The sequence below is a fragment of the Lepus europaeus genome, chromosome 3, assembly GCF_033115175.1.
Source record: "Lepus europaeus isolate LE1 chromosome 3, mLepTim1.pri, whole genome shotgun sequence".
NCBI lineage: Eukaryota > Metazoa > Chordata > Mammalia > Lagomorpha > Leporidae > Lepus > Lepus europaeus.
This window is the reverse complement of record NC_084829.1, coordinates 18,178,086-18,203,784: the sequence shown is the minus strand read 5'-3', so window position 1 is coordinate 18,203,784 and position 25,699 is coordinate 18,178,086. Positions and strand designations below refer to the sequence as shown.

At 49.4% G+C, this 25,699-nt stretch overlaps 1 protein-coding gene across 1 annotated transcript in view; it reads right to left on the bottom strand.

Moving 5' to 3' along the window:
• Positions 1 to 25,699, bottom strand: part of RIPOR2 (RHO family interacting cell polarization regulator 2) — a 112,418-nt gene that overhangs the window by 9,977 nt on the left and 76,742 nt on the right. Inside the window, exons 12-20 of the mRNA XM_062187360.1 lie at positions 23,720 to 23,849; positions 23,176 to 23,325; positions 18,518 to 19,177; positions 15,756 to 15,937; positions 12,812 to 12,980; positions 11,727 to 11,862; positions 10,606 to 10,767; positions 9,183 to 9,341; positions 6,021 to 6,223 (exon numbers count right to left, since the gene is read on the bottom strand). Of these exons, the coding sequence (XP_062043344.1) occupies positions 6,021 to 6,223; positions 9,183 to 9,341; positions 10,606 to 10,767; positions 11,727 to 11,862; positions 12,812 to 12,980; positions 15,756 to 15,937; positions 18,518 to 19,177; positions 23,176 to 23,325; positions 23,720 to 23,849 (1,951 nt within the window). The remainder of the gene's footprint in view (positions 1 to 6,020; positions 6,224 to 9,182; positions 9,342 to 10,605; positions 10,768 to 11,726; positions 11,863 to 12,811; positions 12,981 to 15,755; positions 15,938 to 18,517; positions 19,178 to 23,175; positions 23,326 to 23,719; positions 23,850 to 25,699) is intronic.

Below are 25,699 nucleotides of genomic sequence, written 5' to 3'. Positions count from 1 at the left end.
GCCAACCAGGTTGAAACCAAAGAACCAGGAGCTTCCCCTGGGTCTCCCATTGTGTGCAGGGGCCCAAGCATTTGGGCCATCTTCAGCAAGGAGCTAAATCAGAAGTGGAGCAGCCAGGACTGGAACCAGAGCCCAGATGGGATGCTGGCAGTGCAGGCGGCAGCTTTACCCATTATGCTACAGTTCCGGCCCCTCTATTGATTTTTATTTTTGATTTTTAAAACTCTACTTAAAAATTTTTAAAAAATTATTTAATTTATTTATTTAAAAGGCAGAGTTACAGAGAGGCAGAGGCAAAGAGGTCTTCCATCCACAGGTTAACTCTTCAAATGGCTGCAACAGCCGAGCTGAGCTGATCCGAAGCCAGGAGCTTCTTCCAGGTCTCCCACATGGGTGCAGGGGCACAAGCACTTGGGCCATTTTCTTTCTTTTTTTTTTTTTTTTTAAGATTTATTTATTTATTTGAAAGTCAGAGTTACACAGAGAGAGAAGGAGAGGCAGAGAGAGGTCTTCCATCCGCTGGTTCACTCCCCAGTTGGCCACAATGGCCGGAGCTGGACTGATCCGAAACCAGGAGCCAGGAGCTTCCTCAGAGTCTCCCAGGCGGGTACAGCGGCCTGAGGACTTGGACCATCTTCCACTACTTTCCCAGGCCATAGCAGAGAGCTGGATGGGAAGTGGAGCAGCTGGGACTAGAACCGGCACCCACATGAAATGACGGCACTGCAGGTGGTGGCTTTACCCACTACACCACAGCACAGGGCCCCAGCTGGCTGATTTTTAAGTTGATCATTTTGTATGGCTGACGAATGGTGTTATAAATATCCAAGTGGTCCCTGACAGAAAAAAAGTTCCCCACCCCTGCAAGTATGCAACTTTTAGTTGCTTCACATACCATCACTGCCGGCTACTTCCAGACACTTCCATCATGCTCAGGAGGCACCCTGCACCCATTAGATACCCACTAACAGTCACTCCCATAGCCCCTTCACCCAGCACCTGGAAACCACTCATCCAGTCTCTGTCTGCACGGCTTTGCCAATCTGAGACATTTCACATAAACACAGTCATACGTGTAGCCAATCATTTATCTCTCTTTCTTTCTTTCTTTCTTTCTTTCTTTCTTTTTTCTTTTTTCTTTTTTTTGCAAGAAGGAAAGTAAGTTTATTTGTGAGAAGCAGCAAAAGCTCCCTGGGTGTGGGGCATGGCGGGGGAGGGACTGCAGAGTCTCCATGGGGCTGGTTTCCTTTATGTTTCTTTTTTTTCTCTCTCCTCTGTTATCTGTGATGTTTATTTTTCTCTTTCACTTATCATCCAGTTGTAGCATGTATCAGTAGCTCATTCTTTTATTTTTTAAAGATTTATTTTATTTATTTGAAAGATAGAGTTATATAGAGAGGTAGAACCAGAGAGAGAGAGGTCTTCCATCTGCTGGTTTACTCCCCAAAAGATCTTAACAGCCAGAGCTGTGCTGATCAGAAGCCAGGAGTTTCTTCTGGGTCTCCCACGTGGGTGCAGGAGCCCAAGGATTTGGGCCATCTTCTACTGCTTTCCCAGGCCATAGCAGAGAGCTGGATCGGAAGAGGAGCAACCAGGAACTTGAACTGGTGACCATATGGGATGCTGGTGCTGCAGGCCAGGGCTTTAACCTGCCAGCCCCCATTTTTTTTTTTGTGGCCAAATAATATTCCATCGTGTGACTAGACTATGTTTTATTCATTCATCCATCAGCTGAGGGTCACCTGGATTGCTTCTACTTTTTGGCTATTGTGAATAACATTGCTATGAACATTTTTGCTTGGACTCATGGTTTAAGAGATGCCGCACAGCTTATTATTGTAGGAATAATAGCAACTGGCTCTTAATTGTGCTGAGCCTGGCTCTGGTTTCCGAGGACCTCCCCCTGGCTTGGCTTTTGCTCTGCTCCTTGGGGTGAGCAGAAAGAAGGGGAGGAAATCACACTGGAACCACAGCAGGGAGGCTACACGGGGTGAGCCTGCCCTACCAACGGAACCCGGTGGGCTGCCCCTGAGACCCCAGCTCCCATCAGTCCCTCCAAAGCCCCCATCACCCGTGGGGACCAAAGCCCAGTCACCCGGCAAACATGCCACTGAAGTCTCGGAATGTGTGGTTTAGGAAGGGTTAAATGCTCGGGTTAGTGTAAACTTGGGAGGCCCTTAGGGAGGTCACAGAGGGACCCTGTAGCAAAGTCCCTCCACTTTATAACAGCTGGTCCCCTGGAGGTGAAAAAGCCATCAATGATGGCTACACAAAGGCAGAGTCAGAATCCATGTAATGTGGTCTCCTTGGTGGCCATATCATTTCTGTATCTTAAGTTTCAGGAACACATATATTACAAGCATGTGTGTAAACAGATGATAGTAATTCATTTTTACCAATGTACAAACAACTAGTCATTTGTTATGTGCTGGGTTAATACCAGGAATTTTCAAAAGTTCATGGAAAATGTGTATTATGAAAAAACTCTATGTTCAAAATTTTTTGACATCAAAATAAGCTTATCATTTAATTCCATTATTACATGAACTTTTTGTAGCACCTTCCTATGCTAGAGAAAATCTATCTATGTCAACTTCTTAGGAGCTACCTGACCCTGTTAGGGTTTCTTTCTTTTCTTCTTAATTTTTATTTATTTATTTGAGAGGCAGAGTTACAGACAATGAGAGGGAGAGACAGAGAGAGGTCTTCCTTCCATTGGTTCACTCCCCAAATGGCCACAATGGCTGGAGCTGCGCCAATCTGAAGCCAGGAGCTTCTTCCTGGTCTCCCACAGGGGCTCAGGGGACCAAGCATTTGGGTCATCTTTCACTGCTTTCCTAGGCCACAACAGAGAGCTGGATCGGAAGTGGAGTAGCTGGGACTAAAACCAGCACCCATATGTGATGGCGGCACTGCAGGCGGAGGGTTAACCTACTGTGCCACAGCGCCGCGTCCTCTACCCCTACCCCTCTGTTACGGTTTCTAACTGGGCACTGTGCTCACTTACGGTCACAGTGATTCCCAAGTACATGGCTTCTGCGTCACACTGGCATTTTGAGCAGAGCACTGACCCTCCGCTGGCTTGAGTGAAGACTTGGGACATGCAACCAGGCAAAGTGCTTTGCCTCTCCCTATGTTTTGCAGAGATACACAGTGGCACCAAAGGGGAGCAACACACTGCTTGCTTTCGTCTGAGCTGTTGCCTGAGACATGGTGGCTGCCTCACCATTCAGACTGACGATTGTTCTAGGAAAACAATACAAGGCCTTGCAAAGCAACAACCCCTGTCACAACGCAGAGCCCTCTAGTATCTCCTCTGTCAAGTGGTGGACGATGAAAGAAGCAGTTAACACACAGTACAGCTGGAGAAGAGTGGATATTTCCTACTTGCCTGGTTGAGAAGAAAGCATAAAGCAATGAACCAACGCACACAATTCGTATTTTTTCAATAGCTATGTTTCTTTATAAAGATTTATTTATGTATTTGCTTGAAAGGCAGAATGACACAGAGTCAGGGAGAGAGATGACAGAGGGATCTTTCCCCTCTTTTGCTGGTTCACTCTCCAGATTTCTGCAACAGCCCGGGCCGGGCCAGGCTGCAGCCAGGAGCCAGGAGCTCCATCAGGGTCTCCAACATGCGGGGCAGGAACCCGAGTACATGGGTCATCATCTGTTGCCTCCCAGGAACATTCACAAGAAGCTGGATTGGATGCGGAGTAGCTGGACTCAAAACAGCACTCTATTATGGGATGTGAGCATCCCGAGTTGGTGGCTTAATCAGCTGTGCCACAACATTGACCCAAATAGCAATGGCTTTTGAAGTAAGGTCCAAGGTTTATAGTAACACCAGCTGGGCATTTTTAAAAAAATTCAAGAGAGAGAGAGAGAGAGAGAGACAGACAGACTGATAGATGTTCCATCTTCTGGTTCACTCCCTAAATGCCTGCAACATCTGGTACAGGGCCAGGCCCAAATCAGGATCCAGGATCTCCGTGTGGGTCTTCCACCTGGGTGGCAGGGACCCAGCTATGTGAACCATCGCCTGCTGCTTCCTGGAACATGTATTGGCAGGAAGCTGGACCAAAAGCGGAGCCAGCACTCCAACCCAGGGGCTCTGGTTTGGGATGTGGACATCCCAAGCAGTGTTTTAATCATTGTGCCAAATGCCTGCCCCATCACCTGGGTATCTCTGTATTGCTTTTATGCTTCACATACAGTTTCAAGAATTGAACTCAGTTAACTTTGGCTATTTCATCTAAGGAAATGTGAAAGCGGCCAGGCTTTGAGGGTCAGACACTTCCAGGTGGTAATGGAAAACTTGTTACTTAACCAGTGCATCACCTTCGCCAAGATGAATCAAGGGGGCTCCTTCTGCTCATCTTATGGCAGCCAAGTGACGTAGCTCCGTGCTGGTGTGTAGTGTGCAGTAACTGGTGGTTACTCTTATTTCTTGTGTTTCTGACTAGACTGGAGACGCTCCAAGGGCAGGGACTACTTTTTCCCTTTCTTTCCAGGTCCACAAAAACCTTCCAGAGAATGCTAGGGCCCAGCAGCCACCCCGAGGAGGCTACGCATAGCACATGAGCGTAAGAGAACAAACTTGACGGAGGACTGGGAACACAGGTTCTAGCCCGCGGCGCGTGTCCCAAAAGCAAAAGGCCTGCCAGAGGAGCTGAAAAAGGGCTGCGTCGTCACAGTGGCCACACGCCGACACCGAGCTTTGCCAAGACCTGGGGTCAGCGTCCCGCGTGCTCAGGTGCGCATCCGCGGCTTCGGGCAGCGTTCCGTGTTCTTTATGTTCCACCCCTCTTCTCGGCGGGCCTGAGAGAGGTTGTTCCCTAGAACACCCTTTTGAGTCAGTTCCACTAAAAAGTCCAGGACTTTGTAGGAAAGAACAATAGGAAGTTCCCCCTCGTGGCCCCAGATGACATGAGAATGGAGTCTCCTCCCTGAGACACGAACATCTCACCATCACTAGCCTAGGTAATGCCACTGTGAGCTTTTCAAGGATGAGAAGGGGCCATGTGCGATTCTCTGGAGCTGATTTGAGTTGTAAAGGGCTCCCAGAGGAGCCCCCTGCTGGCCCCCTGTGGGAACTGCAGATGTCAGTTACACCTGCCGGCCTATTGCACTAAAGCTGAGGGAAAGCACTTCTTTCCTGGCAAAATGGGCGACGACTTTTAGAATAAAAAATTCTGTGGGTAAAGCCGCTGCCTGCAGTGCCAGCAGCCCATAGGGGCGCTGGTTTGAGTCCTGGCTGCTCCACTTCCGATCCAGCTCTCTGCTGTGGCATGGGAAAACAGTACCAGATGGCCCAAGTCCTTGGCCCCTGCACCCGCATGGGAGACCCGGAAGACGCTCCTGGCTTCGGATAGGCCCAGCTCCGAAAATTGCAGCCAATTGGGGAGTGAACCAGTGGATGGAAGACCTCTCCCTCCCTCCCCCTCCTTCTGCCTCTCTGTAACTCTGCCTTTCAAATAAAATAAATAAATCTTTAAAAAACATTCACCTGATCCAAACTACTCACCAAACATGCCTGTGTGCACACAGACACACATATGCTCACCTTAGCATTAATCAGCGTTGGAAGCTACACAAATGCCCACCAACATGGATCAAGAAATGATGAGAAATCCCCAAGCTGCTGTGCCTTAATTCATAAACATACTGGAACAGATCAATAGGTTTGGTATGGATGGAAAGTAACCACGTTCGGAAAAATCAGCCGTGAAACAGAATAGGGTGATCTCATCAGAAGATAATGACACACGTTGGCACATATAAGGGAAAAATCTGAAGAGACAGACACTAAGTTGCTGACAGTGTTCTCTGGGGGCTGAACTTCCTGGACACTTGATTATATATGGTGGATTTCTGGAGCTGTAAGTGTTTTTACAGAGTATGCATTCACACTAAGCAGAAGACAACCATTTTATCAAAGAATGGATGCTAAGATGCTAACAGCAAGCGGCAGAAGACTAAGTGAGCTTCTGACGGATGACCACGACGGAGCGTCTTACCTTTTCCCTGAAATTCTCGTTCTTGGAAGCGGCTGCCAAGTACAGCATCACGGCCTCGCTTACTTCACTGTCGCCCCCGGTTAGCAGCACAGCCAGGGTCCCCAGGACTTCCTGCTGGGCCGGGAGGTGGCCCGGAGCCGCGTCACTCACAGTCTGCCGCAGCTTCTCGCCTCGCAGCGACTGCAGGGCCTGAACCACAGAGACTGCGGGGCACCGAGAAGAGAGACCACAGGGACATGGTCAGAACAAGCAAACAAGGACCAGCGAGACCCCAGCGTCTAGGAAAGCAGCGTGACAGACCCCGATGTAGTTGGAGAACTGGTCTGTGATAAAGTGCACCTGACAGACTGGCATGCTAGCATTTCAAATTAGGAAGAAAAGGACCAGTGATTTCAGCAATGATATGAAGGCCAGAGGCAAATCACATAGGGAAAAAGAGAAACTGGATCTCTGATCCCCAAGGCATATAGAAATAACCTGGAGATGAGCGGCATAGTCAAATGTGCAAATATACAGGGAAGAAAATATAAGTAAAAAACTTTTACAATCTTACATCTATATATACATGTATCCAGCGCAGTCGCCCCTCTGTCTTTCAGTCATACCCATGCTGCAAAACTCTAATTCTGGGTGATCCAGGTCTACATTTAAGTAACCGGGCACTGATGGAGAAACTCACTTACTTGGCTGGAATATCAAGATCACTTTATCTAAACATGGTGGTTCTGAAGCCCCACTTGGACTAACTGACCATGACCTATGACTAAGGAATACATTCGAATCTCTAATGAGATACCCAGCACGGACACCCTTTAGTCACAACAATGAGATGAGAGTGTGCCTGGTCAGTACAGACGGGGAAATAGAAGCTAAGATTCATGTTCTGTCAATAAGGCAACATCTTTGACAGTCGCATACATTTTAAAAATTATCTAGTTTTTCTTTGTTTCAATTTGCTATTTTCCCCCCTATGGATGTGCTATTGATTTCCCTATGTTATTTATTTATTTGTAAATAAATACCCTAAGTAACATTCCTCAAGAAAGTATCATGTATTAATTAATAAACTCAGAAGACAACAGAATCAAATACATTAGTATACATTCAATGGCAGGGATACTATAAAATCAATAAAAGTGCTTTCAAAAATATGTAATAGGGGCTGGTACTGTGGCATAGTGGGCTAAGTGTCTGTCTGCAGTGCCAGCAACCTATATGGCCCCAGTTCTAGTTCCAGCTGTTCCTCTTCCCATCTAGCTCTCTGCTATGGCCTGGGAAAGCAACAGAACATGGTCCAAGTGCTTGGACCCCTGTACCCACATGGGAAAACTTGAAGAAGTTCCTGGCTCTTGGCTTCAGATCAGCTCAGCACCGGCCATTGCAGCCATTTGGGGAGTGAACCAGCAGATGGAAGACCTCTCTCTCTCTCTCTCTCTCTCTCTCTCTTTGCCTCTGCCTCTCTGTAACTCCACCTCTAAAATAAATAAAATCTTTTAAAAATGTAATAAAATAGACTAGAATGTCAAATAAGAAATATAAGGAATAGTCACAATTTTGAGATCTGAATCCTATGCATATTCAATTGAAAAATAAATTTTAAAAGTTGGAAAAGGAAGAATTTGAACTTTTCCCTTTATTCATCACTGTTTTCTATATTTTCTATAATGAAGGCCTTTCTGTTTTATAGTGAAAGAAAAAAATTCTTAGGATTGATTTTTTTTTAAAGTCCCTTAGGGTTTTTTCTTTAAGACTTACTCATTTATTTGAAAGGCAGAGTTAGAGAGAGGGGGTAGGGGAGAGGGAGAGAGAGAGAGAGAGACAGGGAGACAGGGAGGGAGGGAGGAAGGGAGGGAGGGAGGGAGAGAGATTGATCTTCCATTTGCTAGTTCACTTCCCAAACAGTTGCAGTGACCGGGCCTGGGCTAGGCTGAAACTAGAAGCTTCTTCTGGGTCTCCCATGTGGGTGCAGGGGCCTAAGCACTTGGGCCATCCTCCACTGCTTTCCCAGGCATATTAGCAGGGAGCTGGATCAGAAGTGGAGCAGCCGAGACCCGAACTGGGGGCCATGTGGGATATTGGTATAGAGGGTGGCTTCTTAACCCACAGTGCCACAGTGCTGGGCCTTGGCCTTCTTTTTCATAGTCATTCTCTACTCCTATAGGTCAATGAATAGTCCTTCTTGGGGAATCACAGAACAAGAGGTTTACAGATGTAAACTATTATCCAAATTTGCTCAGAAAATCGATTCAGAGAAACATAGTATCAAGAAATGGAGAATCTAGCAACATGGGATGTATGAGCAGGGCTTCTCTGCCTCTCTGTTCTCTTCCTGGTCCTCTGTACTAGTGTCTGCACTCATAGGGGATGGCGCACATTGCCCTGTGTTCCATGCTGGCTGGAGGAAGATTTTCTTCCTTTGCTGTGACGTCACCCAAAGGCTGACTGTGTTGTGGGTGAGGATTAATATTCTGGGCAGTGAAGGGCTGAGCCTTGGTCTCTGCCAGACCTGGCACCGTGCCTGCTGCCCCGCCAAACTCTGTGCCTCCCCACGGAGCACATCTCATTGCCCCATCACTGTAACTACGCACTCAAGGCGCAGCGGACTTAGAGGGCCCAGACCTGGGAGCCAGAAGTCCCTCACTCCTGGCGCCCGTTCCAAAGAGGTCTTTGCTCCACACAGATATTACTGCAAGTCTCGGATGTGAGGGCAGAAGGACACGACCATCAGGAGTTCCCCCGCCACGTCACACTGGCGCCTGCTCTCCACTTCCCTGGACTCACAGCCCTGCACCTGCTTCTCTGCCTTTGCTCCCCTTCCGTTCCCACAGTGCCCACGCCGCCTGCCTTCCCAAATCCCCATCCCTGCCTATCAGTAACTCCAACAGGCCAGCAGAAAGTACTGCCGCCTCTAAGCTTGCTCCTACAAATGGCGAAGATGGCAAGGAAAGACAGAAATGACAGTGAATGGGGTCATGTTCCAGCCGGCCACAGATAGCACAGCGCCGCTGAGCGGTGGAGACGCTCTTAGTAAGCACCTGTTTCTCCAACAGGCAAATCCCAGCTCAGCAGCGGACTTGAGAACACGAGGCTCCCATCACCAAAAGCCCTGATGCAAAAGAGCAGCGAGAACTCCAAACTGAGCTAGGAAAGAAGGTGTCTCACCTTGCCTGGCCAGCTGGCTCAGGTGGCTCTCCAGGTCGCTCACGCCGTGGCTGGAGAAGTAACTATAGAACTGGAACACGGTGACCACTTCGGAGGAGAGGCTGGTGGCAAGCAGAGGCTCAGCCCGGTCCAGAATTTGGGACACGAGCGTTCGGAACACTACGTGGAAGGGAAACACACAAAGCAACCTAAGAAACGTGACAGCCATTCGTCTGATACTCTATTCAGTCTTGTAGAGTTGTGTGGCTGACACAGCGTGCAGTGTATAAAAGCAAGCTTCTGTGGACAGCCGGGTGACTTCTGCACTGCACACCTAGGTCACTGCCATTTAAGTGATGCCTATCAGTGTAAGGTTTTCCTACACCCCTCCCCAGCCTATAGCTTTCCCCCTGCCCCCTCCCACAGGGACTTAATCATCTATTTGGCTTCTATCAACATCCACTGAAGGCTTTGCTTGTTCTCAACTTCACATAAATGGGACTGTATAATACGTACATTTTGCATCTGGTTCCTTTTATTCAACAAAGTATCTGTGTGATTCATCCAAACGGTTGCTTTTAGCAGTGGTGTATTTTTGAATATATCATCATTCATCCACTTATTTACCTTCATATATTTAAAATAAAATTGCTGGTTCATAGGGTAGGGGTACACTGAGCTTATGTGGAAATTGCCAATTTTTCCAAAGTGATTGTACTATCAACCCTCCTGTGTTGGTGACATTTTAGGGGAAGAAGTAAACCCACAGTTGGCACTCCGTATCTCTGGTCCACGGATCGTATCTCTGTATCTCTGGCTCCATGGATCATGGCTCAACAATATTTGATAAAGAGTTGTGCATGTACTGAACATGGGCAGACTTTTTTTTCATGTCTTTATTGCCCCAGAGAAGGGGAACCTTTTTTTCTGCCAAGGGTCACTTGAATACTTACAACATCATTCGCGGGCCATACAAAATGATCAACTTGAAAATCAGCTTGCTACGGGTTGATTGAATTTCAGGTCCCGCCTTCTGTTGCCTTGGCAGGGCCACACCCAGTGATTTCCTGGGTTTTATCTGGCCTGCAGGCTAGAGGTTCCCTCCCCCTGTGCCTAAGCAATACAGTGTAACTATTATTACAAGTGATCTAGAGATGATTGACAGTAGATGGGCGGGTACGTGTAGGCTCTGTGCACATTCTACACTGTTATAGGTAAGGGCCTTGGGCACCGGCAGATTTTGGCCTCCAAGGGGTCCTGTGGACACCAGGAGGTGACTCTACCTCCTTAAACAGCTGTACTGATACATGGTGCTTTTAAAAAGTCACCACTGATACCATGGCTTAAAACCTGGCCAACCTCTTTCTTCTCTTACATCTAAGTGAGTTGGCCTCTGGGTGCCCTCCCCCAGCTGCAGGCGGGCAGTGAGCACTGTCGTCCCTACCTGGGCCTGCCAGTCCCGGGCACTCTCTGTCGATGGTCCTGGCGAAGCTGGCCTCCAGCTGCTTCACGATCCTGTCGGCTGAGCTGTGGTACACACCAGCTGGGCCACAGCACTTGGTCCAGAATGACAGCAGAGACAGCTTTTTGTGAAATTCTGGAATGGCTGGAAAAGAGGAGCAGCCCCCGGCCCGGGGCAGGTGTTAGAAACACGGTAGAGGAAGCAAGCATCGGGGTAGCGAGGGAGGGGGACCAGCGGCCTCTGTGCTTGGCTGATGGGCCAAAGAGCAAGGAAGTTATGGTCAGGAACTGGTCCTCTGTGCATCCTCAGAGGCCCGGGCTCTCCTGAAGAGAGTGGAACGTGGCGGGGGTGGTTGGCCGAACCTTCTCCCCTCTGCCTAGGGCTTTGCATAGTGCAATGAGGGGACAGCATCATGCCAGGTGGCACACCGTCCACAGTCCACTTGTGCATGGCCGTGACCATGAGGGGGCCGGGAGGGGAGGAGGCGTGAGTCACTGCAGCCTGCATCTCTCTTTCGTGACTTCCAAGGCTCCGCCAAGGTCATGCCTCTGGGTACCTTCTCGGAGGGGGTACTCGGGAGCCCGAGGCTTACTCAGAGACGATGTAGAAGGCTGCATTTCCACTGGACATCTGATGTAAACAAAGCCCAGACCACACAAAGGCACCATCCCCATGCCCATTCTGCCGCTGCTCTTCCCAGAACCAGGGGTCTCTCCCTCCTGGGGGCCTTCACCTCCGCTCATTTCTACCTTTCCCCAGCCGCTCCCGTTTGACAGCAGCTAGCGTGGCGGAAGAGCCCTGATCATCCGACCCTAAAGCGAAACGCACCTGCTTCTGCAGGTGTGGCGCTCCCCCCGGGAACTGGCAACTGCCACTATTTAGAACAGTGCCTGCCTCCCTCTGCCCATGGAGACCCCACAGGAACAGTCACGGGTCCTCTGGTTCGACTCAGAAGGCGAACTGATATGGGGATGTCTCATGTGTCCTAAGAACTCTTTTTTATCTTCCTTCCAAAGCAACAAGCAGGAGCAGGTGGCGGCATGGACGGCAGGGTCACCCTTGATGCAGGGAGCGGGGCGGGGCGGGGGCAGGCAGACGCTCACCTTCGACGATGGAACCGATGTTTCCTATGTTCTCATCACTGACGGCGGCCAGTTTCTCCACCACTTGGACCTGCCTTGAAAGCTTCTCTAAGAGATTTCTTGCCACAAATGGGGTTTTGCTTGAGAAGACAATTTGCTGATGAAACAAACAAAACCATGGTGTCAATCATGCGATTGCTGGGGCCGGCGCTGCAGCGTAGCGGGTAAAGCTACCGCCTGCACTGCCGGCTTCCTATATGGTCATCAGTTCGAGACCTGGCTGTTCCTCTTCTGATCCAGCTCTCCACTATGGCCTGCGAAAGCACTAGAAAAAGTGCTTGGGCCCCTGCACCTGCGTGGGAGACCTAGAAGCAGCTCGTGGCTCCTGGCTTCAGATTGGCTCAGCTCTGGACACTGAGGCTATCTGGGGAGTGAACCAGTGGATGGAAGACCTCTCTCTCTTTCTCTGCCTCTCTGTAACTCTGCCTTTCAAAATAAATATTTTTTAAAAAGTTAACAATCACGCTGTTGTGAATGGTACCTTCCCCGCCCAGCCTCACACTCCCTGCATGTGGTGCTGAGCCACATGTGGGAGATCTGGAAGAAGCTCCTGGCTCCGGGCTTCAGATTGGTGCAGCTCTGGCCATTGCGGCTACCTGGGGAGTGAACCAGTAGACGGAAGACCTCTCTCTTTCTCTGCCTCTGCCTCTCTGTAACTCTTTCAAATAAATAAATAAATCTCTTCTTAAAAAAAAAAAAAAAAAGAGACTAGTTACAACACCCACATCCTACACAGGAGCAACTGGGTTTGATTTCCAGCTCTGGCTTCTGACTCGCGCTGTCTACCAATGAAGACCTGGGGGACAGTGGCGACTGATTGGGTTCCTTCCACCCATGTGGGAGACCTGGATTCCCAGCTCCCAGTTGTGACTGGGTGGCTGCGGCATTTGGGGAGTGAATAGGAAGAGGAGAGCTCCTTCTCTCTTGCTCACTTGAATAAAAACAAAATAATAAAAAGCAAAACTGTTCTCTTTACTCCTCCTCATTTCCTTGGCAAAGCTAACAAATGGAAGCCCCCTTCCCTGGCCAGAATCAGCCAGTCCCACCTGCACGAGTTGGGTGCAGTACTGCAGGTGTCTGACGATGGTGATGTCCAGGCTTTCATTCCCCGTGGTCAGGGGGAGAGGGCTTCCAGCCACACTCGTCCCAACTCCGGTGTCTTCGGTCAGCGCTTCACTAAGGTGCCCACGGGCTTCTGGATGAACTGACCTGTAACTGGTAAGACAGGAAGGTGGCCGAGCTGTTAGCTATTTCTTTGTACAAACCACAGGTCAACTCAGGATGCATCCTGTCCAGACCCCCATAGCACCTGCTGAATATAGTCTCTCCCTTACCTATCTTGAAAAATGGAGATAGCTAGAAAAAAAAAAAAAAAAAAAAAAGGATTGAATTCAACACTAATTTGCTTAGTGTTAAAAGGCCACGCAAACAAATTGCTTTCAGAGGTCTCCCTTTGCTCCTCAAGCGTAAGGGACCATTTATGAAGGAGTTTCATCAAGAAGCCTTCGAAAAGCGCCCTCGTTCTCTGCTTGCTGACCTTCCTGCTCCCTGGACAGGGTCGGCTGCCAGATTTTCTGGGACTCAGCTGTCCTCTCTATTTGCGGTTTCCCACGAGCAATGCCATTAAGAAACAATCTGTCAAGGCTTTTTCCTGGCCTCAGATCAATTGCTATTTGAAGAAAAAGGGAAAAAGGAAAATTGCCAAGGTGTTCCGCTCCAGACAGAAGCTGGAAGTGGTGTCGAGTATTTAGGGCACTGCCCAGGTCTGCCTCTTGTGCGTTTAAATCCCACTGATGAGCTCACCGAAGACATAGCATGATGGGCACTTACCTATATAAGGGATCCACTGCATTTACCATCTACTTTGATTCTTAACCTGAATCTGTGTACTTGGGAGGGAGGGAACAGCATCTCACCCCACACATGGAAGGAGTGCCCAGCAGAAATGTTAATGAGAGTGGCCTGGCAGCTTTGCTTTCTAGCCTTCTGCTCCCCACTGTCCCTAAATTAAAAAGATCAGGCACCGAAGCTCAGAGGCTTTGGATGCCTCGCTCTGATTCATGGTTGCCTCCATGGGGTAGATGTGCCTTGGCGGTCAACATGTAGCAGCTGATACATTACACACATAAACACACACATGTGCACACGCACACACACACACATGCACACTTTTTCCTAATGCCTTTGATGACATGCAGGGGGTACTTCAAAATGATCATGGGAAAACAAAATTAAAAGATAACTTGTGCATAATTTTTTTTCATAACATCCATGTTCCTCGAACTTTATGAAGAACTCTTGTATGCATAGGTTTCAATTATTTTGCCCCCAAATGGACTCATTTTTCGGTTCTGGTTTTCCATGAATTTTGTTAAAATCCCTCATGCAGGAAGAGTGGTTGAATTAGACACACTTTACATCAGAACTCTGTAAAATGTGTAAAAACTACAATGGTCTCATTGTTTAAGTGCTTCTTATAACAGGAAGAAAAAAGTTAGATGGATGTCTGACCTTGAAGTATTATGGAAGTATAAGCTAACAAATATATATATATATATATATGTATATATATATATATATACATACACACATACATAAAAACTTTGTTGGCCAGCGCCGTGGCTTAACAGGCTAATCCTCTGCCTTGCGGTGCCGGCACACCAGGTTCTAGTCCCGGTTGGGGTGCCAGATTCTATCCCGGTTGCCCCTCTTCCAGGCCAGCTCTCTGCTGTGGCCCGGGAAGGCAGTGAAAGATGGCCCAAGTCTTGGGCCCTGCACCCGCATGGGAGACCAGGAGAAGCACCTGGCTCCTGGCTTTGGATCAGCACGATGCGCCGGCCGCAGCGGCCATTGGAGGGTGAACCAACGGCAAAAAGGAAGACCTTTCTCTCTCTCTCACTATCCACTCTGCCTGTCAAAAAAGAAAAAAAGAAAAAAGAAAACCTCTCTTAAAAAAAAAAAAAAAAAAAAAAAAAAACTTTGTTAAGAAGCACCTCACAGGTTCAGCTAAGCTAGAAAAACCCCAAAGTAGAATGCAGAAGCATAACTTAAACATGACACTTCATACATTTATTATATCACATTAGTGCACAGGGCAAATGCAAATTCTCACATGTTCTTCCTGGTTATATTTGGAAAAAGAAACCCTGAACGTAACCTCGAAGTCTGTTTACGTCATGGTGTGTTGAAGGCGCAGATGGGTGGGAAACCCATCAAGCTCCTTTGGGAAAGTATCGGTCTGTTCTTTTGCTGCAATCGGTGGAGGTGAGTATGTCCCATGTTTCTTTTGCTTCACTGGAAGTTACAAAACCAGGCTCTGGCTCTAAAAATGTCCTTTGGCTATGCAAAAAGCCTAAGGCAGAAGGTGGTAATATTTCCCTTCCAACCTCTTTCCCTAGTTGCCCAGATATGGTCAAATTCTCCATGTAAAAGCTGCAGATCTGGCAAAGAAAAATCTTCACTCACCCTCTTCTTACATTTGAAGGGAAACACGTGCTATAGGCTTAACCCTGGCTTTGACATGCACACTGATGAGCTTAATCTCATGCCAAGAGTCAAGAACAGACACAGACAGACAATGGTGTAGGGAAAGCAAGCCCAGCCAAAGGAAAGCACGAGAAATAAGACACAAACCAGGGAGAACCAGGTCCAAATCTACCGTGCCGTGAGAGTTCTCCAGAAGTGTAGTAAGCCTAGTTAATTCAGAATGAATTATGTAGGGTCAAGCTTTAGACACTGACCCCTGCAAGATGTACATGTGTACAAGCACAAGATGTTCCCCTGTGTTTGTAAGAAAAGTGGTTTCTCTTTAGCAATCCCAAAGAGGGAAGTATTGCCAAGTTGTGCTTGGCAATAAAAAGTGAGCCAACTGGTCACCCCTGTAGGGCATTTTTCTCTTTCCGGAGATGTGTACCAGGTCCCCTCTGTCTGCACCACAATGAGCCAGCGGTGGGGGGAAGCGGTACAAGCAGACACTGACTTCCGACTTACCTATTTTTCTCAGTCTCAGTATCAGAGAATACCGAGTCTGCACCTCCTCCAATGTTACAAACCTCATCACCATCCTCCTCCTCATCAAAATCAGAGGTGTTCAGGAAATCAAAGCTCTCCAAAGCACTTTCAACTGTGAGGCTGAAACTGGAAGACCTGCTGTGGCTTCCTGCGGGCTTGCACTGCAGAGGCACAAGGCACCAAGGAGAACATCACCATACCCGACAGACAGGACCCAGGGCAGTCAGAGAGAGATGCCACACTTTCTTGGTTTTTTCTTTTTTTCTCCAAGCCTTTATTTTTCATTGGGAATTTAAAAATGCATTTAAAATCTTTACGTTCAAAAAAGAAGAGTACAACCGTAGATAATAATGGCACAATATCTGGGATTTATTCCAAAATAATCCAGGGGGGAGGCAACTAGCAGAACAGACGCAACAAGATTGTTCTCAAGTTGATCACTGGGGATGCTGAGAAATGGGCACATCTACTTGGATCTGAAATTTTTAAAATAAAATGTTTTTAAAAATAAGGTAACCAGAAATCCTCAGGAAACAGAACTGCTAGATTCCTGCCACCTAATATTCATCCCCAAATAAAAAACAACTGTCTGCTCTCCAGAATGAACAAAACCAATCCCAGAAACGGGGCACTGGTCACCTTCACCAAGCCCAAGCTCCCGCGGGAAGAAGTCCCACCTCCTAAGGTTCCACCCACAGCCTGTCATCTTCCCCTGGAGTGTTGAGAACACAGTCGGCAGGGGCTGATGAGAAGTAGCCTTGCTTCCTCTGCAGCTCTGCTTTGAAAGGATCAAACCTCCCCACTGCCCTTACCAGGCCCTGGAATTAGGGGAACAAGACCGTTCTGTGGCCTGCACAACTGTGTCTTGCTGCACTTAAGCAGAAGCATCACCAATAGGATACTGCCTGTTGCTAGGGGCATGAGAGGGATGGAACTTTTTCTGAAAATTCAAGGTGGCACTGGGATGGGTTGAAGCCCCGGGTGCACTAAGTGTCCTCTGCACAGTTAGGTGCGTTCCTTGCTGATTTCTTAGCACGAGGCAGGACGGGCTTTGTGTCTGCCTCTGACACTCAGGAGGGCACAAAAGCTCGTGGGACGGCATCTTTGGGTCTTTTAAATCACAGCTGTTTCATTCACCCTCAGTGATCTCCGTCCAACAGGCAGCATCATTTAGTTTCTGATCCTCAAGATGTTTATCATCCTAGGAACGTGAAGAGGGGAGAAGGAGAAAGCTTTGTGCAGCTGTTTCACTTCTGGCTGGACACAGAGCCACTTGCCCCAGACCTACGCTCTAACAATGCTCTCAACCTCAGAGGGAGAGGCAGCTACTCTGGACTAACCCCCTTCTAAGGTCTTCTTTCCAAAGCTTGCCACCTGCACAACTCGGTCTCATAACAGAGAAAGGGGCAGTCGAAGATTTCACAGCAGGAGAGTTTTGGGAACAACCAAAGGCTGAACTAATACCATAGAGAGAAATCCGGAACCAACAGGTTCTATAAGACTGCTGTGCTGCCCAGTGTCGAGCTACCTATCGGCATCCTGGGTGGATGCAGGTGGCGGCTGCCATCACCCTTGGCTGTAAGGTATTCCCTTGCAGTAGGGGCAAGCCACCCGTGCAAAAAGGATTTAAGAGGAGCACCAGACAAGTGACCAGGGGTTGATGTTTTGAGTGGGTTTTATAGGGAATAGATCCACAGGGCCTGCATCCCAGAGATCAAGGCTACAGTGGAACTAATCTGTTTGCTTTGGAAGAGCTGACAAGTCGGAGCCTGAATTATCACTTGCCTTGGGCACAAATCCCCCCAGGGCTGGGTCAACAGGACTGTGCAGGAGGCATACGCGCAGCCCTGGACACGCAGTCCCGATGCTGCCGGGAAGCCACACCTTAAACAGGGTCCTTAGGGGACGCAGCAGCCTTCTGCGGTTGGCTGTCAGCTCCACTCTATTTTCTAGAGTGGGACCCTGAAGAATTGCTTTTCCCCAGGAAAAGGATCCAGGCTCACTTCTATATGACCGTGCAACTCAAGAATGGCAAAGCAAAGAATCTAAGAGGTGGCAGTGAGATTCGAGACAAAAATGAAAGCTCTATCTTCTTATGGTGTTTTAAAAAAACATTTAATCTGTATGCTGGGTGGAGACACACATTCTGAGGTAGCAACAATGAGCTCATCATTAGGACCGCCTGCCCCCACCCCCGACGGCCCCTCCCACTTCTCCAGAGACCGCCGTGGATTGGGGAAGACGGCTCTGGTGGAGTCCGGGGTGTCCCGGCCCCTCGCGGGTGAAAGATGCTTGTCCGGTGGTGATTAATCTGAGACTCCGCCTCCCTGGTGTGAGCCACTTCCAAGAGAAGGGAGCCCTCTGGTGGCAGGGCTGAGGGGGTAAGGATGCTCGTGGCATTCACACCGGGGCGGGCTGGCTCTGTTGTCCACCAGGGAGTCTTGATGCCCCAAAAGGGACCCTGTCTGGGAACTTCTGTGCCAGCTTTTCTCATGTGGGATTACAATGATTAAATCCAGGCCTGCAGAAGTTTACACATTTAATAATTAGTAAATAATTTAACCCCTAAATCAATTTAAGTGGATTCCCTTGCTATCAGGAAAGTGAAAAATGAATATTCCCAGGGATGTTAAAAATCAACGCTAGCGCAAGGACTCTGCTGATCCTATGATTGGCTAGGATTTTTCCGGAAAGATCCGCTGGCCTTGGACCTAGCCCAAGTTCTCTGAAGAGGTACTTACTTTGAGAATATCATCCAAATGCATGACTTCTTGGTTCAGATCCTGAAACTCTTTATACTGTTCTTTGTGTGGTTCCAGGGCCAGGAAAAGCCCATGGAAGGCGTCCTCCAGGCTTCCATCCAGAAAGGACCTGGAGCCCTCCGAGTCGCCCCCGACAGAGCCTTCGAAAGGCGGCCTCTCGGCGGCCAGGGGCACCTCCGCCGAGGTGAGCCTCCTCACCAGCTGCTTCGTGATGTTCCCTTCAAAGGCGTCCAGTTCCACCGGCTTGAGCTCAGAGGCCTCCTCGGACTCTCGCAGAAGTGCCTGGGCGACAGCATCCTGCAGGAACAGGTGCTCGGGTGCAGCCCCCGCCAGCTGCCCGGCAGCCTCAGGTGGCTCGGACGCCTTCGTGTCTCCCCTCGGTCGGGGCCTGGGACTGCAGCCTTCTCCCGTGGAGTTCCTGGAAGAGGCTGAGCTGCTGTCATCCGGGCCCTCGCTCGCGGGAAGCTCTGCAGGGGTGATGGTGATTTCGGGATTTGCCCGGCCAGGGCTCCGGGGAGAGCCTGCTGGGCCGGGGGTGAGGGAGCAGTCCCCGCTGGGGAGGTCACTGAAGCTGAGAGACAGCGGCATTTTCTCTTCGGCTGCCTTTCCATCTTCGAAGATGTCATCGGGCAGATTCGACTGCGGACAAGAGGCACCTCAGGATTACTTTCAATGCAAAGGCTGCAGCTGCTATGGTTGATTTCCAGACAAAGCAGAAAGCAATTCAAACAAAACCAAAACCAAAACCCAGAACCTTTCCCATGAACATTTTATTTGTTGGTGTGTGTGTGTGTGCGCATGCATCTGGCAAAAAGCAAGCAGCCATTAATCACTGGATGAAAGGCCACGACACTATTCTTAGGTTTCACATTTTCAGAACAACAGATTATGGGAGGGAGGGGCCGAGTGCCTGTTTCCTAAATCCTTGGATCCTACAGTATTGGTGGCCATGGTTACAACCCACGACCGAGTGGGAGTGGTTTTTTTTTTTTTTTTTTTTTTACTTGGGTGAGACTTCTGTCTCAGAAGCCTGTTCATTCATGCAATTTTGCTCCGAAGACACGATGCTGTGTTTTACTTAATTTCTCAAAATTTATTGCTTGAAACTCTCTCCCCACAAATGCTGAGCTCTTGAAAATGTTTTAACTTAGCAACCATGCCAGCAACAGAGCTTCTCTGGCAATAGATTACCCAGCTGAACACCTGCCCTCCAGGGGGCGACCTCAGGGCTCTCGGGGTGGCACAAGCAAACCTGGGCCGTGTCATCACACCCAGCTCTGAAGAGGCAGGCTGGGAATACCCCAGGAACCAAGACCACACATTTATGTGGGTGTTACAACGTCTGGCAGCCTCCTGTGCCCTGCGGTCAGTGTCTGGGTGCAGAATGTTGTTTTGTGCAAGGTCTTTTAGCTATTTGAAATGAACCCTTTCAAAACGGTTCTGTTTTCTTGGCTTCCAGATTAGATTTTTAAAATCTAAATTTTAAAATTAAAATGTGTCAGTCTCACATATTGGCAGGTTCCATATCTGTGGATTCAATCAGTGGCAAATTGAAAATAATTTAAAAAGTTGTATCCATACTGAGAAGATGCATATTTTTGTCATCATTCCCTACATAATACGGTACATATTCACACAGCTGACCCATTGCACTGAGAATCATCTGGAGATGGGAGGAACACTGAATACATGAATTGGATTATCACACTGTACCCCATAAATATGTCCAAGTAAAATTAAAATCACAGCTATTCTCAAGAAAAACCTAGCACATTTGTGCAAGCAACAAACAGGAGGCTGCACGTGGTGATACGCCCATACCGTGCCCCACTGTATTTGCATAGTAAATACAGCATCCACAGATCTGGTGTCTGTTGGGGGTCCTGGAACAAATTTCCCCGTGGATACTGAGGGCCAACTGTAAATCAAGCTAGCAAATCTTTTAATAACCCACAAAATCACAAAGTCTCCCAAGTGTGCTAGTGTGTAAGCCCAGCAAGCAAAAAGGCTGCAGCAAGTGCAATGGGGGTGAGAGAAAGACCAAGAGACCCCCTGTCCTCCTCTGCTGGTGTCCTGGTCCCAGGGCGGCTGGAGCTGAGGCCGCTAGATCCCCGCATGGTCTGTCTGACCCAGGCCATCCATTCTGGTCTGCTTGGAAGGTGATTTGCTTTAGCTGCAGGATGGATACAAGGCTGTGTTGCTGGGCCACTCCCCCGAACTCTGCCGGCTCAGCCCTTCCTTCCTACCACGGAGGCTGTTCCCCATGTCAGTGACTCCTGTCCGTGCCCCTGGGAGCCTGAGGATGCACCTCCACTTCCCCTCCAGCCTGTTTCTTCCAGGGTCCTTCCTCCTCTCTCTGCCCCCTCCCCAAATACCTTGTGTCTCCAGGAAAGAAAAAAGGGGGAATTTGGCAAGGGCTGGAGCCCCACCTGCCGGACTTCCTCGTGGGGTTCCCTCACTTTTTGGCCCTCCTCTCCCCGCTGCCACCCACCCAGCCTTGCTTGCTCTTCTGGGTGCACACCTCGGAGTAGCACTGGCTGGGGGACTCGGTGTCCAAGATCCTTGGTCCATGTCCAAAGCCCTCCCCAGCCACCTCTCTGGAGTCCCATATTTTCAAACCCAATTTACACCCACTCAGAGGGAACTGCTGATTTACAGTAAGTGGAGATGCTGTGTCCAAAGGGGCTTACAGTCTTCCATGGGAGCAGTGGGCCAGCAGGTGCACCACAGCACGGAGCCGCGTGCTGTCACTGGGGCGTGACACCCTGTGCTGCCTGGGAAAGCTCAGCCTTGGAGGACGGTGAGGCAGAGGGCAGCAGAGGAGATGCAGAGGAAGTCCCTCCCAGATGGAGCAAAGACATGAGATCCTAAGAGGCTGTGGCGCACTGCAGGGTGTGGCAGCTCGCAACAAGGTGGAGAGGGAGGAGAGGGCCGAGAGGGGTGGGCTGTGGCCCATGAGCATGGCCTCTCTGAGGATCTCTGCGTTATCCACAGGCATAGGAAGCCACCAGGCTTTTTCTAGCCACACTCTTGTTTAAATTATGCAATCAAACCTCTATCAATTCTCTACCATGAGCCTCCAAACCACACTTATAAGCATGAAAATACACATATATTGATAGCTACATCTACAGCTTTGTCAGTTCTACTGCTTTGGGGGCATGTTCTCATGGGTACTTCCCCCTACATATTCTTCCCATTTTCTTTTGAAATGCCTGGTCTTTATCACCTGCATTTTGTGATTCAATAAATAAGATGCAATTATGGGGGTGCTTTAAAAATTTGTGGAAAAACTGAATTCAAAGATAAATTTAAGGGTGGGTATGTACGATGTTATAGCTTGCGACAAACTTGGGGTACCCCCATCCCCTGTTGAAGCTCCTGGGTTCAAGTGTGGGCTCTACTTCTCATTCCAGCTTTCTGCTAGCGCACATCCTAGGAGGCAGCCAGAGATGGCTCAAGGGCTTGGGTCCCACATGGGTTCCTGCCACCCATGTGCGAGACTCAGACTGAGTTCCTGGTTCCGGGTTTCAGCCCGGTCCAGCCCTGGCTGTTGCGAGCATTTGGGGAATGAACTAGCAGATGAATGATCTCTGTCTCTTTTCCTTGCAAAGAAAATGAAAGTAAATTGAAGGGGCCAGCGTTGTGACACAGTGAGTAAAGCCATCCCCTGTGATGCCAGCATCCCAAATGGGTCGCAGTTCCAGTCCCGGCTGCTCCACTTCTGATCCAGCTCCCTGCTAATGGTCTGGGAAAGCAGCAGAGGATGATCCAAGTATCTGGGCCCCTGCACCCAGATGGGAGACCCAGAAGCTCCTGGCTCCTGGTCTCAGCCTAGCCCAGCGCTGGCAGTTGTGGCTAACTGGGGAGCAACCGAGTGGATGGAAAATCCCTCTTTCTCTCTGTCTCTCTCTTTTTCTGGAACTCTGGCTTTCAAAATAATTTTTAAAAAGGAAATAATTGACTTAAAAAAAGGGATACATTTTGGTGTAAAAAATTTTTAAATCCAAGCCCATGTTTTTGTAATATTGATTTTCCATGAACTTTCTGAAGTATCTTTATAATTTCAATCGTTTCCCACTTGGACATCCAAAGATTACTTTTATACGTCTGTGATGAACAGTTTATTAAATGTCTACATGTATGTGCGTGTGTAGTGGTGACACCTTGTAGGTTTCTTTACTAAAGTGTTACAGGATTAATACGCAACACAACAAACTCAGACCAAGAACCTCTTTATAGAGAAAGGGTTCATGGTAAAATTGGGCTAATCCCTTTGAGTTCCTTGCATACCAGTTTTTCAAGGGCTGATATCAGTGATAAACTCCTTTATCTTTTCTGGAATAAGATCGTCTTTGACCCAAAGTGCAACAGTCATTTTCAAAAACGAAAATCGCTGTCACCACAGATCTCGGCCACAGTGGAGAAAAACCACGGCACAAACAGAGGGCCCATGAGGAGAGGAGGACAGCCACGTCACATGCATGGCCACGTGTCCCACCCAGCGCAGGACAGCTGTCACCACTGTCCAGTGAGCGAGACCCAGCAAGGCAAAACAGGAGACATGCTGGGCAGACATGCACCGGCCCCAAAGTCAAGCACATCTCCCCCCTCTCCCCGCCGCAGGCACCACTCACAGAAAACTCTAGCACGGCCGTGGGACTGAGCCTGAGGGAGGGCAGGTCGCTGAAGGAGCGGCTGCGGCGCAGCTTGGCAAACAAAGCATCCTGCAAAGTGCTCAAGACAGACAGCCGGCGGGGCTTGTCTGGGCCAGGGAGCAGCCACCTCTTCAGAAACCAAAGCAAGACAGGGAGTTAGCGGAGAGAACCAGGTTACCGTGTTCGCGTTAGCTTTGTAGCAAGTGTTTCTGATGCCAACAAGGAGGCCATCACTTGTAGTCACTGCTTTAAAAGACTCATCTCAGGGAACGCCCAGAAGCGTCCACCCGGGATCATCCAAGCCACAGGCAAAGCAGGGGTGAGGGGAGAAGACGGAGGAGCTCTGCCAGCCGACACACAGGGCCAAAGGCATCTCGGAGGGGGCTCCTGCGGGCATTACGGATTACGGCGAGCTTTGAGGATCCTACGGCTAGGTATTAGCCGCGACCGCTGACGCTATCTGTTACGCGCGGCCAATCCTGGGTTGCAAGCACTAGCTCAGGTTAAGTCACACTGTACTTACAAAGAAGGAGTGATCCTTGAAGGTGGGCGTCTCGGGGGTGCCCTGGCTGTACATGGACATCCTCCTCTGCAGGGCCGCCGTCTTGTTCCCTGCGCCGGACGATGGCGCCGTGTCATCCACATCAAAGGGACTGCAAGACAAGGGGTTTCACGTGTGCACAGCTGCTTGGATCCCCTCTAACCGCTGGCCTGCAGGCCAGGCAAGCAGCTCATTATACAGAAACGCAAACCAGGAGCAACCGAGTGGGGTGGATGAACATGAACACATGCATGCTTGCTCCAACGTAAGACGGGGGGAAGTCTGCAAAAAAAAAATCTGTTGAACTATGTAGGGCAGATATTGCAATAATGTAAAAGGACAGCAGATTACTGTTCAGTTCCAAAGAAAACACTCAACTACAGGATCCCATTCATCCCAGGAGTCAGAGGGCCCTGAGTGCTTGGGAAGGAACCAGAGGTCTGTTCACAGGGAAGTTGCTTCTGCTCATCCAACAGCAGGAGGGGTCTCCTGTCTCCAGGCTAGGAGGGAAAGGCTGGGCAGAGTGCGGACACCATCCAATGGCCAGGCGTCTGGCGCCCCGCTACTTCCACATGGACGTGTCTAATTTGTAAAGGAGACCCCGAACATTCCCATCACCACATCAAATTGACTTGGTTTCAACATAACCTCCGAATTTCATGGGCTGGAAACTTGGCCCCTAGGGCGGTGGTGATGAGAGTTGGGATCAGGGCTCCATCTTGATTAATGGGTGCTATGGTATGGATACTGGTTTGAGTGTCCCCAGGCTGGTGCTATCGGGCGGTGGTGGAATCGGTAGGAGGTAGCTCGGGTGGGTGGTCCGCAGGCCCCTGGGACAGTGCGCTGGGAAGGCTGTGCTCCTGAGACTGCCTTTGGCCCCAGCCAGTCTCTCGCTCTGCTTGGGCTCCACGGATCCTTCCTCTGCCATCTCCCATGGGGCCTTCACCAGAGCTTGGATGTCATTGGGGCTTCCAGCTTCCAGGAGTGAGAGCCCATCAGCCTCTGTTCTTTGTATATTACCTGGGCTCAGGTATTCTGCTATAAACGGAAAATGGATTAAGACAGTAACACACCAGGGACAGAACTCCAAACACGGTGAACTGCCTGTGTTCATAACTCAGCAAGACTTTCCTTTCTCAGGGGGTGACTCTGGGAAACCTTCGATGGACATCTCCTGAGCTTTGGGAATATTCTATTTCAATAACTAGCACATGGAGGAACTAAGGAGAGCCACAGTTTCCCAGCACAGCATGAAGTACATGAGCTAAGGAGTGCTAAGCAGGGGTCGGCATTGTGGCATAGCCTGCAACGCCAGCATCCCGCGTGGGCACTGGTTCGTGTCCCAGCTGCTCCACTTCCAATCCAGCTCTTTGCTAATGGCCTGGGAAAAGCAGTAGAAGATGGGCCAAGTATTTGGGCCTCTGCCACCCACATGGGAGACCCAGATGAAGCTCCTGGCTCCTGGCTTTGGCCTGACCCAGACCTGGATGTTGCAGCCCTCTGGGGAGTAAACCAGCAGATGGAAGACCTCTCTCTCTCTCTCTCTCTCTCTCTCTCTGTGTGTGTGTGTGTCTTTCTGTCTCTCCCTCTATAACTCTGGCTTCCAAAATAGATAAATCTTAAACAATGAGTGCTAAGCAATCAGAGTGCCAGTGAGAATCAGGTTCCTAGCCGAGGGCACAGCATCTCAACCTGGGTAGTTAATTCTTCTCACATTAATTTACTTGAGAGACATATTTAGTTGTATATGTTTAAAGGCAAAGGGAAAGGGAAGGAGGCAGCGTAAAATATTTAAGAAGAGGAAGCAGAAGAGGAGAGCAGCGGCACGAGCCAAGCTTCTGCCCCTCTGCCACATGTGCATGTCACCTGCTTTGTCACACACTCTTGGGCCTGAGCACCTGCGGTTCTAACGAGTGCCTCGGGCAGGCTGGTGGCCCACGCGCCCACTCTGATGAGTGGCCC